The 19,610-nt window shown below is 41.9% G+C and overlaps 1 protein-coding gene across 6 annotated transcripts in view; it reads left to right on the top strand.

The window, feature by feature from the left end:
* Positions 1-694: 694 nt before the first annotated feature.
* Positions 695-19,610, top strand: part of sema4d (sema domain, immunoglobulin domain (Ig), transmembrane domain (TM) and short cytoplasmic domain, (semaphorin) 4D) — a 75,835-nt gene continuing 56,919 nt past the window's right edge. For 4 of the 6 annotated variants that reach the window (XM_064977373.1, XM_064977372.1, XM_064977368.1 and 1 more), the window contains exons 1-2: positions 695-810; positions 17,550-17,660. In XM_064977373.1, coding sequence (XP_064833445.1) covers positions 17,623-17,660 — 38 coding nt within the window. In that variant the 5' untranslated portion in view covers positions 695-810; positions 17,550-17,622. Of the gene's footprint in view, positions 811-11,968; positions 12,369-12,454; positions 12,519-17,549; positions 17,661-19,610 lie in introns of those variants that run through there. The other 2 variants (XM_064977369.1, XM_064977370.1) reach the window with 2 other exon arrangements.

The following is a 19,610-nucleotide window of genomic DNA, read 5'->3' as shown; positions in this document are numbered from 1 at the left end:
GGAAATGTTGCATAACCTTTGACCCATAACAATGACCTTTCCAACCCCTTCAGTAGAATGTCTGCGAGTAGCTGTCCAAGGACCCCCCCCCCCCCCCCACACACACACACACAACGTTTTGGTCAAAAGTAAAGTCTAGACATTAGTGTGTCCATTTGGAGGTTTGAGTCTGTTCTATTCTATTATAAACTGAGTGTGCCAAAACATTTAAATTCCTCTGTCTGTCCTCAATTATCTTTCTTCGGGCGGCAGGGTAGCCTAGTGGTTAGAGCGTTGGACTAGTAATCGAAAGGTTGCAAGTTCGAATTCCCGAGCTGACAAGTCGTCCTGCCCCTGAACAGGCAGTTAACCCACTGTTCCTAGGCCGTCATTGAAAATAAGAATTTGTTCTTAACTGACTTGCCTAGTAAAATAAAGGTACAATTAAATTCAATCTTTTTATAAAGGTGTTAAATAAACTGCATTATCTGCTAGGCCTATGTATCATAATAACTTTCAAAGATAATATTATTTGTAAATACCATATAGACTGTATAAAATGGGTAACAACAGCGGGCTTTGTGCCACTCTCACACAAGCGCCATCAGTGCCCTCTGGAGACCTACCTTGCTTGTTTGCATAATACTTTTCCCTGTCCCACCCCCCTCTATCTCGACTGATATCACTGCTGAGAAAGGATTTTTGAATTCGCAGCAGCACACAGGTCACACCCGCCATGCTGTGAGTCACAGCGACAAACTTGACAAGCTCCGGCAACCACCGTCAACTATTTTAACGACCCAGACAAAGAGGATATTTTTTTTTTACCAAGTAAGTCAAAGATTGATTTTATGTTTAGGTCAATGCACCGTTTAATTCGTGATACGGATATGTTTTCTTGAACATTTGTTGAGAAACTTATCTGCTGTGGGTTGTTGCATGGCTGTCTATCTGGTATCTGAGCTTGCCTTGCGGTCATGCATGCTGCTCACTCAGTGAGTAGGGTTGGATAAATGTCTATATTTGAGGGGTTGGAGCTTTTAGTTCGCCTTACACTTGTTACAACAGGTTGTTTATTTTGTAAGGAATTTACTACAGCTTTACTATGTTTATTTTGAAGTTTGCGATCTAGTTACGTTAATACATGTTTCTGAAAGATCGATTTTCCTGTAAAAAGTCAACAAAAAGTGCACTTTTATTTTATCAGACTAAAATTGTGTGTAGGTTGTCATCACCACCTAAATTATTTCAAAGGAAGGCTTGTACATTTTATTTCGTGCTTTTTTTAATATAAAAACTTTTGCAAATACACGTTTGTTACCGTAGCCATAGCAGCGTCTCACCTCATATAAATTACAAAGTTGGCGTAAAATAGTTTCAGTTAGAGAATTATTATTATTATTTAGTCAAGAGACGTTTAAAGATTAAAATATCTCCATGTTTAATGAGTTCTCAGGGTCATTCCGGGGTTGCTAGCGATGCACGTATAAATGAAGGGCGCTCATTCATTTGAACAACAAAATATTTGTATTGAAATGGGAGAAAATGAAAGCCTATCCACGTAACAGTTTGAGATTACAGTGGTTGAGTTTAATGATTTTATATAAATAGATACACTAGATGACTGGGGGGGACTGTGTTGAAGCTACCGTGCCTCCATCTTGGCACCCATCACCATTGTAAAACATCTTGGAAGTTACAGAAGTGCATTTATTAATGCCTACATTCGTTTTTGCCACGTTTATTCTATTAAAGACTCATTAATGCACACTTTTGAATTATATGTGAAAAACACATAAATTAAAATGTTAATTTTAAAGTATACAAAAAATTACAATTTTGTCATTGAGACATTTTAATTGAAATGCTGTAAAATGACATTAATTCCTATGGAGGACTGCTCCTGTGGAGTGCCAATATGGCCAACCGGTGGCTTCAAAGCCTCACAATGGCCAATACATAGCATCAGCAATCCAGGGTTTATGTACATAATTGGTTGAACTAGCCTGGAGACCCGGCGTTGAATTGTATTGGATTCAATGCCTGGCATAAATTAGCGGTTGGATCAGGGACGTTTCCTCTTACGACCTCTACAAGCCAGAATGTTGAATACAATAATATTTTAACTTACTTTACAGCAGGTATTGAGTTCAGATTTATATCACTTGAAGCATGCGCAGAACCATGTAAACACGTGCACGAACTCGGCAAGTATTCATGAGTCTCATGTAGGTATTTTCATGTTGGCCGTGCTTCAGGCGACAGCGATCTGAACGCACTACCTGTAAAAGAGAGCGATGCTCCAGGGACCCACTGACAGGAATAAGGCAACTCTCAGAGGATCTATGAGATGGATGTATATCTTTACAGAGAAATTGTGTGAATTAATATACTGTCCATAATAAACAGCATGAGACTTAATGAGCACTAGCACAGGAGCAATAATAATGTTGACTGTATAAGGAGATGGTGGCCTAATTAAAGGACTGTATAACACATAGCATCAACTACTACTCTCTTGTCCACTTGGAGAGAGATGGAGGAGGCTCTGACCTGAGCAGGCAGAAGGACTGTCAGGTGTCCTGCCCCTTGACGTAATTATACTTTCCTGTTGTCTTACATTCTTACCTGCAAAAGGACCAACCACATTGACAACCAGTAAAGTTCAAATTTAATTTGATTGAACATTCTGGTTTGTAGAGGTTGTGATCCACATATTAATGCCCGGTGTAGAATTCATTGAATGTCATTGTCAGGTTAGGGTCAAACCAAAGGGTATACGCGTTGGAATACTCTCACCAGAGAACACTGCGTTACCTGTATATCGTGTTGCTGTGACACACACACCAATCATAGATCTCTTAATGACAGTCATTTTTATTACTGGGAAGGCTTGATCTTGTAACTTGTTCAGCAGATCTCCTGGGTGATATGGAGTGAAGTAGGACAAAGAGAGAAACTTATCCAGTTCAGGCATATCAATGCAAAGCCATTAAAATTAATGTCCTCTAGCAGTAGTTCCCAACCTTTTTTGCTTACTGTACCACCAACTGAATTTTGCTCTGCCCGTAGTACCCCCCGGGGGCATACCAAGTACCCCCTATGGATAGATCAAGCACCCCAGATTGCTTGTCCAGGAGCCTGCCAGCAAATTTAGGAAAATGTGTTAGTTAAATGATTGTAATTTAGCAGATACTCTTAACCCTAATTGCTCTTGAAAGTTACTCTGGATAAGTGTCTTGCTCAAGGGAACATCTACAGTTTTTTTTTTTCTCTCTCTCTCTCACCTAGCCAGCTCGGGAATTGAAACCAGCAACCCTTTGGTTACTGGCACAACGCTGTTAACCACTAGGCTACATGCCACCCAGTTGACTGTGTTGCTCTTTGCTTCTAGTCAAATGTGAAGCCTGTGGAGATAACATTGGACACTCTCTACCAACGACCAATAGTCATACAGAATGTTAGCCCTATATGACATCCAGAAGGCGACCTACCTTGTGGATGAGCTATCAAGTGTGAGAAATGCATCCTTGCATTGAGGACAGATAGACAACGAAAGCATTTAGCTGCCTATGAACACATCTGTTATGTACCTACTTAATTTCATGTTTCACTAAATTATTATTTTATACGTCAAAGGTTCATTACTCTGAACATTGATTTATAATGCTTGAAGACCCACTGAAGGAATGCTATGCTCTGCCTGTCTGTTTGGAAGTCCTCTGCGGAGGCCTCAATATAGTAATTATTCTGCCTCATCAAATTAGATCCCAGTCCTGTGTTGGGTCATGTGAGGCATGGCAGCCACCCGGACCTTGTCACTATAATGGTGGACTCGCACTTCACTCTGGTTGTCCCTCTGGCCCTGTGCCTCTGGCTCTTTGTTAGAGCAGGACCGGAAATTGCTGTGAACATTTACCAGCCAGCAGACAATCATAAAAGAGTTTCTGAGGTGGTCGTATTAATGGTCAGTAAAGCTGTGTGTGTATAGCTGTTCATAAAACAGTGGAGGTATAGTACCAGTCAAAAGTTTGGACACACCTAGTCATTCAAGGGTTTTTCTCTTATTTTTACTATTTTCTACATTGTAGAATAATAGTGAAGACATCCAAACTATGAAATAACACATGGAATCATGTAGTAACCAAAATTGTTAAACAAATCAAAATGTATTTTATATTTGAGATTCTTTAAAGTAGCCACCCTTTGCCTTGATTACATCTTTGCACACTCTTGGCATTCTCTCAACCAGCTTAATGAGGTAGCCACCTGGAATGCATTGAAATTAACAGGTGTGCCTTGTTAATTTGTGGAATTTCTTTCCTTGATGCATTTGAGCCAATCAGTAGTGTTGTGACAAGGTAGGGGTGGTATACAGAAGATGGCCCTATTTGGTAACAGACAAAGTCCATATTATGGCAAGAACGGCTCAAATAAGCAAATCAAAATGACAGTCCGTTTACTTTAAGACATGCAGGTCGGTCAATGCGGCAAATTTCAAGAACTTTAAAAAAGTTTAAGTGCAGTCGCAAAAACCATCAAGCGCTATGATGAAACTGGCTCATGAGGACCACCACAGAAAAAGGAGACCCAGAATTACCTCTGCTGCAGAGGACAAGTTAATTAGAGTTACGAGCCTCAGAAATTGCAGCCCAAATAAATGCTTCAGTGTTCAAGTAACGGACACATCTCAACATCAACTGTTCAGAGGAGACTGTGTGAAGCAGGCCTTCGTGGTCGAACTACTGCAAAGAAACTACTACTAAAGGACACCGATAAGAAGAGACTTGCTTGGGCCAAGAAACGCGAGCAATGGATATTAGACCAGTGGAAATCGGTCTTTTGGTCTGATGAGTACAAATTAGAGATATTTGGTTCCAACAGTCGTGGCTTTGTGAGATGCAGAGTGGGTGAACGGATCTCCGGCATGTGTGGTTCCCACCGTGAAGTGTGATGGTTTGGGGATGCTTTGCTGTTGACATTGTCAGTGATCTTATGGGCAGGTGGGACGGTAGCGATATAATTAATGCCTTACCTTTGATCTTCTTCTGTTGGCACTCCAAAAGGTCCCAGATACATCACAAATGGTCCTTTTGTTCGATAATGTCCTTTATGTCCCAAAAATGTCCATTTATTTGGCGCATTTGATTCAGAAATACACCGGTTTCAACTCGCCCAACATGCCTACAAAGTATCTAAGTTTACCTGTAAACTTGGTCCAAACACTTCAAACACCGTTCCTAATCCAACCTCCGTTACCCTAAAACATAAATAATCAATGAAATTTAAGACTGAATGAACTGTTTCTAATACCTGATAAAAACAACGTGAAGCGCGCTCCAGTTCACGTGCCTCAAAACAGTAGAGTCCACCTGGAGTGACACTTACAATGAATAGGACTACTTCATTTCTCAAAAGAAAAACATTGAACAATTTCTAAAGACTGTTGACATCTAGTGGTAGCCATAGGAACTGCAACCAGGTTCCTAATAAGGGTATCCCATAGAAAACATTGGAAAATCCTATGACCTCAATTTTTATCTTCCCTGGATGGTTTTTCCTTGGGGGTTTGCCTGCCATATCAGTTCTGTTACACTCACATTATTTTAAATTTTAAACTCAAGTGTTTTCTATCCAACTCTACCAATTATATCTATATACTAGCTTCTGGGCCTGAGTAACAGGCAGTTTACTTTGGGCACGCTTTTCATCCAGAGGTGAAAATACTAACCCCTACCCAAGAGAGAGGTTAAAGTAATCTGGAAAATGTCAAGGACGTTTCTTTTAAGTGCAGTCGCAAAAACCATCAAGCTCTATGATGAAACTGGCTCTCATGAGGACCGCCACAGGAAAGGAAAACAGAGTTACCTCAGCAGACGATAAGTTCATTAGTCACTTTACAAATTACCTTGACTAACCTGTACTCCCGCACATTGACTCGGTACCGGTAGCCCCTGTATATAGCCTCGTTATGTAATTTTCTTGTTACTTTTAGATATGTTTCTTCTCGCTTTTTTATTTAGTAAATATTTTCTTAATTCTATTTCTTGAATTTCATTGTTGGTTAAGGGCTTGTAAGTAAGCGTTTCACGCTAAGGTCTACTCCTGTTGTATTCGGCGTATGTGACATAAAATGTTATTTAACTGCACCTCAGATTGCAGTCCCAATAAATGCTTCACATAGTTCAAGTAACCGACACATGTCAACATCAACTGTTCAGAGGAGACTGCATGAATCAGGCCTTCATGGTTGAATTGCTGCAAAGAAGCCACTACTAAAGGACACCGATAAGAAGAATAGATTGGCTTTGGCCAAGAAACACGAGCAATGGACATTAGTCTGGTGGAAATCTGTCCTTTGGTCTGATGAATCCAAATTGAAGATTTTTGGTTCTAACCTCTGTCTGTGAGATGCAGAGTAGGTCTCTGCTTGTGTGGTTCCCACCGTGAAGCATGGAGGAGGAGGTGTGGTGGTGCATTGCTGGTGACACTGCCAGTGATTTAAAACTCGAGGCACACTTAACCAGCATGGCTACCAAAGCATTCTGCAGCGATACGCAGTCCCACTGAGAGCAAACCAGATGGGATGATCATTTGTTTTTCAACAGGACAATAACCCAACACACCTCCAGGCTGTGTAAGGGCTATTTGATCAAGAAGAAGAGTGATGGAGTGCTGCATCAGATGGCCTGGCCTCCACAATCACACGACCTCAACCAAATTGACCTCAGATTAAAGGAAAAGCAGCCAACAAGTGCTCAGCATATGTGGGAACTGAAAAGACTGTTGGAAAAGTATTCCTCTTGAAGCAGGTTGAGAGTGCCAGGATTGTGCTAAGCTGTCAAGGCAAAGGGTAGCTACTTTGAAGAATCTCAAATATAAAAAAAATATTGATTTTTAACACTTAAAAAAAAGACTACATGAGTCCATATGTGTTATTTCAGAGTTGTGATGTCTTCACTATTCTACAATATAGAAATAGTAAAAATAAACTCTTGAATGAGTAGGTGTCTACTTTTGACTGGTACTGTACACGAAACCAACATCTGATGAGCCAAGTCTAAAGCATTGGAAAACAGACTAATCAGCTGGTTATGGACAGTATATGATAGCTTTTGGTAACTTTGGTTTGAATGGGGAACTGTCTACTCAAACATCTTGAATATCGATGATGACTTATGATTCTCAGCACACTCGGTGAACCCAACTAGACAATGTAGGACCCTGTCTGTCAACAGACAAACTTGTGACACAAGGGCTGTGTTGACTCCTGCCAACTTGTGTGTGCCAAGTTCTTTCAGAGCTCATCAATAGTGTCAGGTACTCCAGGGAAGAGAAGAGTCTCTTATTGGACTCTGCCTCCATCAGAATACAGTGCTGCCATTTTAAAGGAGAAGTTCTCCTGATTTGAATCAAATCTACTTTTTTTTCACTTGGGTTTGGGAAATTTATCCCACCGACAGTAGACTTCCTCATTGCTTGTTCTGCAGTATGGCGGCCACAGATGATCAAAGACTCCAAGAACAGACGTCATTTTAGAAACATCTAATCTCTCCGTATAGTGGTTCAGGTTTTTTAGATGTTGTACACACGATATTGTGTAATTCCGAACTGTATCCGCAACATTATATGTGTGTGAACTTCTACTTTAATCCTCCCAGCAGGAGAAGAGGCTGATGCCGCTTTAACATTGAAATGCATGCTGGTAAATTATCTAGACTCGAGAGGCTACTCCAAAACAACACGCATGTAGTCATCATGACTCTTAAATGATGGATCAATAAATGAATTTAGGCATTGTCATTGGTAATTCACTGTAGTGAAGAAGTCATGCAAGAACATTGATGCAGAAATAAGTTGCTTTGGTATTTTGTTTCACTTCTTGAATTCCCAATATCAAGTTGCTTTCCTAAGGTCTTGTTATTTCAGAGTAAAGGTCAGGAAAGGTTATTCTGGGTCTTCATTGCAGTAGGTTGTTTTGGTTTATTCAGTGACTCCTTAATTCAAACATGCTAATGATGTTTTGAACGCTTGCAATCCTTTCATTGTCTAAACATCTGTGTGTCTACTGCGTGTTGTGGAGGTCGGCCAATTTAAAGTTTTCATAACAATCGGAAATCGGTATTTTTGGGCGCCGATTTGCAGATTATCATTTATTTAATTAAAATATATATATATATATATATTTTTTATATACCTTTTATTTAACTAGGCAAGTCAGTTAACAACACATTCTTATTTTCAATGACTGCCTAGGAACGGTGGGTTTACTGCCTTGTTCAGGGGCAGAACGACAGATTTTCACCTTGTCCGCTCGGGGGATGCAATCTTGCAACCTTGCAGTTAACTAGGCCAACGCAACAACGACCTGCCTCTTTCTCGTTGCACTCCACAAGGAGACTGACTGCCTGTTACGCGAATGCCGTTAGCCAAGGTAAGTTGCTAGCTAGCATTAAACTTATCTTATAAAAAAACAATCAGTCATAATCACGAGTTAACTACAGATGGTTGATGATATTACTAGATATTATCTAGCGTGTCCTGCAGTGCATATAATCTGACTGAGCATACAAGTATCTAAGTATCTGACTGAGCGGTGGTTGGCATTCAAACAGCACTTTCGTGCCTTTTGCCAGCAGCTCTTCGTTGTGCGTCAAGCATTGCGCTGTTTATGACTTCAAGCCTATCAACTCCCAAGATGAGACTGGTGTAACGCAGTGATATGGCTAGCTAGTTAACGCGTACTAATAGCGTTTCAAACGTCACTCGCTCTGAGCCTTCTAGTAGTTGTTCCCCTTGCTCTGCATGGGTAACGCTGCTTCGATGGTGGCTGTTGTCGTTGTGTTGCTGGTTTGAGCCCAGGGAGGAGCGAGGAGAGGGATGGAAGCTATACTGTTACACTGGCAATACTAAATTGCCTATAAGAACATCAAATAGTCAAAGGTTAATGAAATACAAACAGTATAGAGGGAAATAGTCCTATAATTCCTAATAATAACTACAATCTAAAAATTTCTTACCTGGGAATATTGAAGACTCATGTTAAAAGGAACCACCAGCTTTCATATGTTCTCATGTTCTGAGCAAGGAACTGAAACGTTAGCTTTCTTACATAGCACATATTGCACTTTTACTTTCTTCTCCAACACTTTTTGTTTTTGCATTATTTAAACCAAATTGAACATGTTTCATTATTTACTTGAGGCTAAATTGATTTTATTGATGTATTATATTAAGTTAAAATAAGTGTTCATTCAGTATTGTTGTAATTGTCATTATTACAAATAAAAATGTTTTTTTTTTAAATCGGCCGATTTTAATCGGTATCGGCTTTTTTTGGTCCTCCAATTATCGGCATCGGCGTTGAAAAATCTAAATCGGTCAACCTCTAGTGTGTTGCCTTGACTTTGAGGTTAACGTTGTTAACAACATCATTGGAAGCACAGGACTCACAAACGAGTTAATCAAATTACGTACGTTCTGTCACAAGCAAAAGTATTCTATTGAAGCACGCAACCCAGACTTCAGGGACTTTTCACCGGTAATTGATTTACGGCTAGTTGGAATAAGACTGAAATGGAATGCTCTATATCACTCAACAGAATCTTAGTTCCAACTAGACAAATGTGGAAAGAAAATGGCGTTTGTTTTGCTTGTTATGAGTTATGTATTCCTTGTCTGTGAGACCAGACTATTTGTCAGAACTTATGAGTGCTCAAATTGCCTCTGACAGAGGGCTTGTACAGGGTTGCATGGATATGCCGTTAGCACACAAGGGTTTTCTATGTCACTGCTACCAGTGCGGCAAACCCCAATAATGTAATTACCTCAAAAGCAGAGGACAAGGTCATGTTTATTAGGGTACACAACTGAAATCACTTTTAAACATGTTGCAATGGAAAACAGAAACAAGGGTCTTATTGGACAAGGTCGGGTTTTAATTATTTTCTTCCGCTTGGTACTTAACACGGCCAAGTTGGATCACAGGTTTGTGTTTCGCAAGCTTTCCTGCTGCAGTAAGTCAACCTGCATCAGGTCATTTAATGGACTGGGTCTGCTGGGTTTGGGGACCAAAATATGCAGTTTCATATCAGTTTGAATTCCATGCTAGACTGGCAATAGCCAGAGCAGTTGTGAGCTGCCCTCAACCCCCAGCTGTGGAGGCCACTGTAAACGGTGCTATGAAGTCATCATACGCACCTATTTGCATATGCATTACCTCTGTTCCCCTGACACTCAAGGACCTGAGCAACATGAGAACTTACTGTAGCTGTTTCTAGGTAATATGTTGCATTCCAACAAGATTGTGATGGTAGTTCTGCTTCTTCTGGAACTACCCCCACCACACGCACACCCCAACATCCCCAGGCTTGAATAATTTCCTATTGGCACAAACATGAGGAGCATCTGCTCCTTGCAAGAGACACAATTACATTGTTGTCGGAGCCTTCGGGGAAGAGTGTGTTGCGTTGCATTCCAGAATCCTTCAATATTCCGTTTTAATGTTTGTCTTGCTATTTAGCAGAAATAGGATTTCATATTTCATATCAAATGATAAGAAGCTACATATTGAAGCTTGATCTCGGTTTCCTGCACAGCCATATAAACATTGGCGTGGAGCGCTCATATTGACACAGTATGTTGTATGTACGACTACTTGTATTTGAGAAGTTGCTCTGTGGTGTTGTGGCAGATCTCATTTCAGCACTGCGACTCCCTATTCATTTATATGTTTTTTTTCTTATCTAGGCTCAAATTCACTTGTCAAATTGATATGTCTTGGCAACTTTTAGAAAATCTGAAATATTGCTATGAAATCACCTCAGTGACTTCCATGCATGTGACATGAATTGTCCAGGATCAATGAAGCATCAAAACAACATTATGGTGGTTTAGGCGTTATGCTCATCAGATTGATTGAAGCGGAGGGGACAGCAAGAGGTTATTAGCCTACATTGAGCCTATAGGTATAAGAGGTTATTAGCCTACATTGAGCCTATAGGTATAAGAGGTTATTAGCCTACATTGAGCCTATAGGTATAAGCCAAGGAGGATCAAACTGAAATGCTGTGAATACCGTTGAGTTAACGCCTATATCCAGTGTAAAACCTCTTGATGCAAATGTGCGAAAGAAGCCCAACTGTCATGTGTTATACTTTATGGCTATTATCGCAACATTCAGTCTTACAAATGCCTCCAGTCAGTGTAACAATTGTTTCCATTTCCAAGAGTATTTATGGTTGTCCTGGCAACTCCTGGCCCCCTTCGCGAAGAAAACAAAACAGAACTCCGAAATTGAAAAGTCTCCGAGATCCAACGGCTGAAGCCAAGAGGATGGATATCGCGGAGGGTAGAGGAGAGAAACCAAGCTCAGTGAAGCACAGTGCTGTTGACAGTGTTTTGAAAAGGTTCCAGTGTGGCTGAAAGAAGTGGCGTTTTGTACATACAGTATATATATATATATATCCCATTTAGCAGACGCTTTTGTCCAAAGCGACTTACAAGTCGGCTGGGGCCACTACTTTTACATATGGGTGGTCCCAGCGGGAATCGAACCCACGACGCTTGGCGTTGCAAGCGCCATGCACTACCGACTGAGCCACACAGTACATTCTGTCACTGGCATGTCCACCGCTCTTTGCAGCCGAAGTCTACACCGTTGTCATACAACTTGTCAATCTTTAACCTATAACAAGTGCTCTACTCATGTGGGCGGACACTAACCTCTGTTAAATTATGCTCCGATATAACCCCCTCCTGTTTCCCTCACTGTGGCAGCACCGGAGCACCTTGGGTTACAATAGGATTTACTGCTGAAAGAGGGCAGCTGGAATACTGATCCCTATTCACCCTGCCTGCTAAGGATCGCAGAACGACCCTTTTAAACAATAGACACTCACTCAGAGAACCCCCCCCCCCCCCTCCTCCTCCTGAAATTGTGTGCATTCCAGAGGCGCGAGAGATTTCAGCGCTATCGCTCCACAACGTGCATCGCTTGACTGCCTTGACCGAGAGAAGGCAGTCAAGTCCACTAGATACTCCTATTGTTAAGGTAGGGCTGCCAAAGAGGCAAGGCTGCTCTGCTCTCGGTGTGTTGGATGAGTGGGGGTTTCCCTCCTATTCTTATTTCTGTCGCATTTTTTGGACAGACTGGGTTGAATAATTTATTGTTGCTGGTGAGAAGGAAGGAGCGGTATGGCTGGAAAGAGGAGGTGACTACCGGCTCTAGAAAGAGGTGGCTACTGCATTTGGTGGATGCTTATATTTGTTTTCTCTTTGTCATGATCAGCAGTGTTGTCACTGGTCATGCTAACATCTTGGTAGGGGATTGTGAAGAGTGGACCTACTCTCCCCAGCTGGAGGAGCTTCTGACTGGGCTACAGAGCTGGGTAAGAGTCCATTATCATAAATACTACCAGGACTTGCATGGGACAACAGACACTGAACGGAAGCAGCACGATGTGACCAATAACTCTTTGTTGAGAACATGTCATGATCAGTGTGTCTTTGGAAGTCGACTATTACGCTCCACATTCGAAGTAAGCTTATGCTTATGGTTTTAGTATTTAAAAAAACAAACATTTTCTCTGTCTGGATGTTGAATCATTCAGTGTTTTTTGTTTCTAATGAAATCTGGTGCCTGCATGTGATATTTTTTAAACTGTTTAGCACTACTGTACTATCGGTGGTGAGGTATTCCACTTGATTCTTATGCTCTTCAGTTACAATAATATATTTATGCCTTTTTTTTAAATGAGCTTATTGACTGTTGATTTACCGGTAGTTAGATTTGCAAGGGGTACATTTGTACAGGATCTAAAAGGAAACAGATGTTCTTTCTTTCCTCTACCAGGCTATACAGATGTGATTTTATTTTCTAAAGTGACCTATTCCTATTTGAGGTTTTGTTACGGCAGGACATGGAAAAAGTTGTGAAGCTACTTGCTGTGTGTTATTATTTTACCCTGACAAGGAAGCTGGTATTGTTTGGTCTCTCCCTGTAGAGATGCTTGTTTTCCACCTCATTATTGGGTATGGGGGATACTCTTCGTTTGCAGCAGCCAGCCCAGTCAGTGTTGCCTTGCTTCACAAGATCAAAGCCAGTTAACGTCTTTTCAAGTGCTATCGCTGCACTTCAAAGACTCTGGGCTCGTGCCTCGGAGCTCTCAATTCTCCAAAATAGCAGTGGTAGCACAGAAAAGATAGCCATGCAGCCTTTTGTCATTCATGTGCCATCTTTAAACATCACAAGGGTCACGTGATGTGTGATTTGACACCACATCATACTTTTCCATTTAATCCTGCATGTACAGAGTGGAAAATGTCAAGAATTTGTATTTGCATCTCTTTTTTGTGTGGCTGTCTGTGTTTGTCAGAGATGTAGGTTGGTTCCCCCTTTTTGTTAATGAATTATTTTATATATCTATAGATACTCCTTTTGAATTCCTGCTGTGGTAGTGAAATTCACATTTCTTGATGAGCCTCCATGAATTCTATTGGACAGATCTTTGTAAAATAGAACATTATCAATCACCTAGATGATGGTTGAACTAAGGTAAAGGAAATCAACTGAATTGACTTCAGTCTGCAGAGTTTCCTTGCAAGCTCTTTTGATACCTGAAATTAATTTACACATTCATCTATGCAGATTTCAAGATGTATTGTTAAAATTCCACAGGCCTACCCTTTTAAGTTGCTTTTCCCCCTTGGGCATACTTTAATGGAGTTTCCTCTCCGCAAGGCAAACTGCAGCGTTTGCCTTTTTTCATTGGTGTCTGCAGCACTGAGCACTTTGACAATTGGTTCATGAACAACTGCATTGTGGAAAACCCTCTGCTATCTCTGCATATTTCAAACTTTTCCATGATGGGCAGTAGGAAATTGACTGGAGAAAATAGTGGTTGCCGCACATTTTATCGCCTCACACGTTCTGGGGTAGTCTAATCTGCCTGCCCAAGAGACCCATACAAATGTTGGCAGGCACAGGTCAATGTTTCTTTTCTTACATTTTTTTTACAGTAGAATTGAATGCTTAATTGCTTATGGGGAGGGTCTGGCGTGGACGTAAAGACAAAAAGGAGGCCTGTATATTGCAGAGAAGATTTGAGCTTTACTGAGTTAGAGGTAGGACCAGGAGCATAGACCTAGTTGAAGAATGTCAGCCATTCTGCTGCCTTACGTTATTGTAAAGAGAGGGCCTGTCTTGACAGGGAGGAGCACCGAGGGGACTGGAGGCAGACCACTTGCCCTAAGACATGGCTGTTAATTTGGAACGCCATAGAAATCTAATCTCAAGCCATGTCCCAGGGCAGGCAGACTGCATCAGACATCCTAAACTCACTAACGAGGTGGACGGAGGCAGACAGGAACACTAGATGACAGCCAGGCAACCCAGCCAGGATGGTTCTCCCCCCGTGAGAACCAGTCATTAGCTCCAGGTTCCACAGCTAGAAGCTGTCTGGGTCTGTATTTATCAAGCCTCTGAGTTGGATCTGTTTAGCTTTTTATACTGGGCATACACAACCTCTAAAATCGTAACAACTTGGACTTGTCCACATATTTCCCTAATAAATGTTTTCTTGTCCCAGATCGTTCATTCAGTTCATCCTCAACCCTAGGATGTGGGTGCTCACATTACATGATGATTTCCTAGTTGATCCTGCCCTGTTTCTCAGAGGTGCAAAATATGGTGTGGACGATATGGATTTACAGCGCATTGACTTTTTCCACATTTTGTTACCTTACAGCCTTATTGTAAAATTGATTAAATAGTCCCCCCCTCCAATCTACACAAACTACCCCATAATGACAAAGCAAAAACAGGTTTTTAGACATTTTTGCATCTTTTGGCAGCGACTACAGCCTCAAGTCTTCTTGGGTGTGACGCAACAAGCTTGGCACACATGTATTTGGAGAGTTTCTCCCATTCTTCTCTGCAGATCCTCTCGAGCTCTGTGAGGTTGAATGGGGAGCGTCTCTGCACAGATATTTTTCAGGTCTCTCCTGATATGTCCATCAGGCTCTGGTTGGTCCTCAATGACTTTCAGAGACTTCCTCCCTCCATTGCTCAGTTTGGCCAGATCTAGGGAGAGTCTTGGTGGTTCCAAACTTCTTCCATTTAAGAATGATGGATGTTTCTGTGGTCTTGAGGACCTTTAATGCTGCAGAATGATTGGTCCCCTTCCCCAGATCTGTGCCTCAACACAATCCTGTCTCGGAGCTCTACGGACAAACCTCGTGGTTTAGTTTTTGCACTGCCAACTGTGGGACCTTATATAGACAGGTGTTTGCCTTTCCAAATAATGTCCAATCAATTGAATGTACCACATGTGGACTCCAATCAAGTTGTAGAAACATCTCAAGGATGATCAATGACACTAAATTTCAAGTCTCATAGCAAAGGGTCTGAATACTTAAGTAAATGAGTTATTTCTGTTTAAAAAAATATATATATTTTCACTTGATCAGTATGGTGTATTGTGTGTAGATGTTTGTATTTAAAAAAATTAATTTTAAAAATAGAATCAGGCTTTAACGTAACAAAGTGGAAAAGGTCAAGGTCTGAGAACTTTCCGAATGTACTGTATTGTTCTCCAGTGGGACTTTAATATTGAGAAGGAACTTCCCCACAGCACAATCTCATTAATTATGGCTAAACACACATATTTCTACATTTTATTTTCTTTAAAATCAGATTTTAAAACTTATCTCAACCACACTGCTAACCTTATGCCTAACCTTTTTAATTTTAAATGAAGATGACAAAAAAATGAATGTCTACGATATATAATGTTGACATAGGATTCACTAGTTACCACAGCCACTGTGTTGTTGATTTTCCTCTTGGTCATCATTGTTTTGATCTCACACGCTGAGCGCTAATTGGTTACTGGCAGTAGGCCTTGTCCAATTTAAGTCGTAGCACTGCTCCTACTACAAGATGCAAAACCAAAAATGTAAGAAAATGCTCAGGACATCTGACAGGGGTCTGTAGAGGGGAACAGCCATCATCGGTGTGTCCTTAACCCACTAAAAATAGCCCAGTCCAGACGTACTGATCCTAGCCCAAGTTCATAGGATTTCACCCCGATTTGTGAAAATTTAGTGATGGCAAAAACAGTGACGCATTTTTGTGGTGAAATCGTGTACTGTGTGCCCGGCATTAAGTCATAATGAATCAGATTTGTTACGGACCTGATCCTAGATCAGCTCCAACAGTACACTTTATCCCTTGGAGCATCTCTGTTATGGTATCCACACGAACAGTCCTAAACCATTATAGCTTTTTAACATTGCTTTTGATTAGGTGGTGAAGTATATCTTGACCTACATGTGGTGGGTGATCACGGAGTAATGTCAGAAGACCAGTGTAATTGTCAAAAGGCCTATTGTAAGTTTACTTGCTGAAAATGGCAGTAGCCAGGCCCTGTTTTGTAGGCTAAAAGAGTGAAAACCCATCGAGCTGATTTTTATCTACCTATCCCTCTTCAGGATAGGTGTTGGATACAGTTTTGCATATGTGTTGACATGCGGATGGGCCTAATCTATTTAGCTAATGTGTTACTATTTTAATCTTTTTATGGAAAGATAAGCTGATAGACTTATGGCTGATTCTGCTGATGCATTACTGTACAGCGAGAACACCGTTTAGAGATCTAAGAATAAGCACGTGACAAATAAAGCGTTCCAAATTAAAATGTTGTCATCAACATCCTAATGAAAATCCAATATTGAGCAGGTTTTCATTTATTTTTTTAATATCAGAGCTCGATTGCAGGATAAAGTCAATAGGATTAGATTTATGATACGACTGCAGTAGTAAATAACACATTTTACATCACTATACTATAGGTGTCTTTTTTATTTAGAAAAGCACTTCAACAATGGCGTCATTGGCATACATAAAGAAATGCTTTGTGTACTGTCGTCAAGTGCCTTCCTAACCCTTGTGTACATATTGCACCACGTGATGACTGTTAACATTGATGCAACCATAGCAACCGCATGTACACTGGATGGTGTAATGCATTTTCATCAGGTAATGACATTTTGTTGTGGTGAAATTTGATTTAACGAAACGTTTCGGCAATTTATGCCCCGAAGTATATCCTAGACCACTCTTTCCAGCCGTCTGGTTGCCTGGTGGATTTCTCTGTGCTAGAAACACAATTTATGCTTGGCGGCTTCAGCTGCGCTGGTAGCCATGGCAACTGTATCCCCCACAAGTTGAAGACCAATCCTTGCCTTTGCTAATTGTGAGCAAGTCAGGCTTGTCTGCAAGTTATCCCCAGCCTGTTCAAATGCCTTTTGTGCTGAAACACAGGGTGTTGTAATATGTGCTCCAGAGAAGCTTGGTGTCCATATTACAAGCAAGAAAAATACCTCTTGTGCCATTTTTAAAAAGGGCATTTTAGGTTTTCTAGTTAAGTATATGCATGTTTTTTTTTTCTTCATGAAAAGATAGGGTGTTGTGAGTTCCATGTCGGCAAGTAGAATTTTATAAAGGACATATGTAAAGCCGTTGATGTTTCATTGTTTCATATGAACTCACTGTTTCTCTCCCTTCACAGATCTGTGATGTAAACCATCTCATCCTTCACTCCCCTGTTTCAAGCTACTGTGCAGGACAGAAAAGGCCGTTTCATGAATCAATATTCGCTAGTTGAAGCCATGACAGACAAGTAAGTTCTTGTTCCCATTGTCTGCATGAAGGTTACAAGAAAGCGTCCACTGTCTTCTCTCGTGCCTGTTTTGTGGGATGAAGTAAGAGGATATCACCATGTTAGTGTGCCTTTATATTACACTTTCCCCACACAGGCAATGCTTTGCATGTCAAGAGGCAGAAAGAGGAAGAGGGAGCTAGTGTAAGGTTAGTGCTATATCACATGGGGTGGAGGTATGGAGGAAGTTGGCACTAACCCAGCCTGGTCTAACCTCCACTTCATGTGATGTAGCACTAACCCAGCCTGGTCTAACCTCCACCCCACGTGATGTAGCACTAACCCAGCCTGGTCTAACCTCCACCCCACGTGATGTAGCACTAACCCAGCCTGGTCTAACCTCCACTTCATGTGATGTAGCACTAACCCAGCCTGGTCTAACCTCCACCCCACGTGATGTAGCACTAACCCAGCTTGGTCTAACCTCCACCCCACGTGATGTAGCACTAACCCAGCCTGGTCTAACCTCCACCCCATGTGATGTAGCACTAACCCAGCCTGGTCTAACCTCCACCCCATGTGATGTAGCACTAACCCAGCCTGGTCTAACCTCCACCCCATGTGATGTAGCACTAACCCAGCCTGGTCTAACCTTCACCCCATATGATGTAGCACTAACCCAGCCTGGTCTAACCTCCACCCCATGTGATGTAGCACTAACCCAGCCTGGTCTAACCTCCACCCCATGTGATGTAGCACTAACCCAGCCTGGTCTAACCTCCACCCCATGTGATGTAGCACTAACCCAGCCTGGTCTAACCTCTAACCCATGTGATGTAGCACTAACCCAGCCTGGTCTAACCTCCACCCCATGTGATGTAGCACTAACCCAGCCTGGTCTAACCTCCACCCCATGTGATGTAGCACTAACCCAGCCTGGTCTAACCTCTACCTCATGTGATGTAGCACTAACCCAGCCTGGTCTAACCTCCACCCCATGTGATGTAGCACTAACCCAGCCTGGTCTAACCTCTACCTCATGTGATGTAGCATTAACCTTTCTGTTTTCTCCCAGAAGACACACGTGATTCTCATGGGGCCTCATTTGCATCCTCTTTATGTTCACTATTGCTGCTGGCTCGCTTATTGCTGCTGGCTCGCTTATTGCTGCTGGCTCGCTTATTGCTGCTGGCTGGCTCGCTTGTTGCTGCTGGCTGGCTCGCTTGTTGCTGCTGGCTGGCTCGCTTGTTGCTGCTGGCTGGCTCGCTTGTTGCTGCTGGCTGGCTCGCTTGTTGCTGCTGGCTGGCTCGCTTGTTGCTGCTGGCTGGCTCGCTTGTTGCTGCTGGCTGGCTCGCTTGTTGCTGCTGGCTGGCTCGCTTGTTGCTGCTGGCTGGCTCGCTTGTTGCTTCTGGCTGGCTCGCTTGTTGCTGCTGGCTCGCTTGTTGCTGCTGGCTGGCTCGCTTGTTGCTGCTGGCTGGCTCGCTTGTTGCTGCTGGCTCGCCTGTTATTTTCCATTGGAATGCTGGAGTTTCTCTGTAGCCTATATAATGGAGGCAATAAAATGCTAGCTTGTCACGTTTCTGGCATCTAATTGTCACTTCACTCTAACACTAATTGTTCCCTCTAGAGTTTTAACCAACTACCCCGTTGCAATAATCTGCCTCATACCTAATCATACTGTAGCTATGTTGCACAATTTTGATACCATGTCATCTTAGTCTAACACCTGAGACATCTCTCTTCTTAGGGATATACTGTATGTATCCCTAAAGTATGTGGGGGTGACAGGAGAGCTGGGCTATATGGACGACTCAAAGTTTATTGGTCGCGTACACAGTTTTGCAGATGTTTTGTTAAACTTTATATCCAATTGTTCTCCGTCTCCTGGTCGCGGCCAGCTGCGAGACAGCCCGGGATCGAACCGCGTCTGTAGTGAAGCCTCTCGCACCGCGATGCAGTGCCTTAGACCGC

The sequence above is a fragment of the Oncorhynchus masou genome, chromosome 11, assembly GCF_036934945.1.
Source record: "Oncorhynchus masou masou isolate Uvic2021 chromosome 11, UVic_Omas_1.1, whole genome shotgun sequence".
NCBI lineage: Eukaryota > Metazoa > Chordata > Actinopteri > Salmoniformes > Salmonidae > Oncorhynchus > Oncorhynchus masou.
Note: the sequence above shows the minus strand (reverse complement) of the source record. Positions and strands in the feature narration are given on the sequence as shown.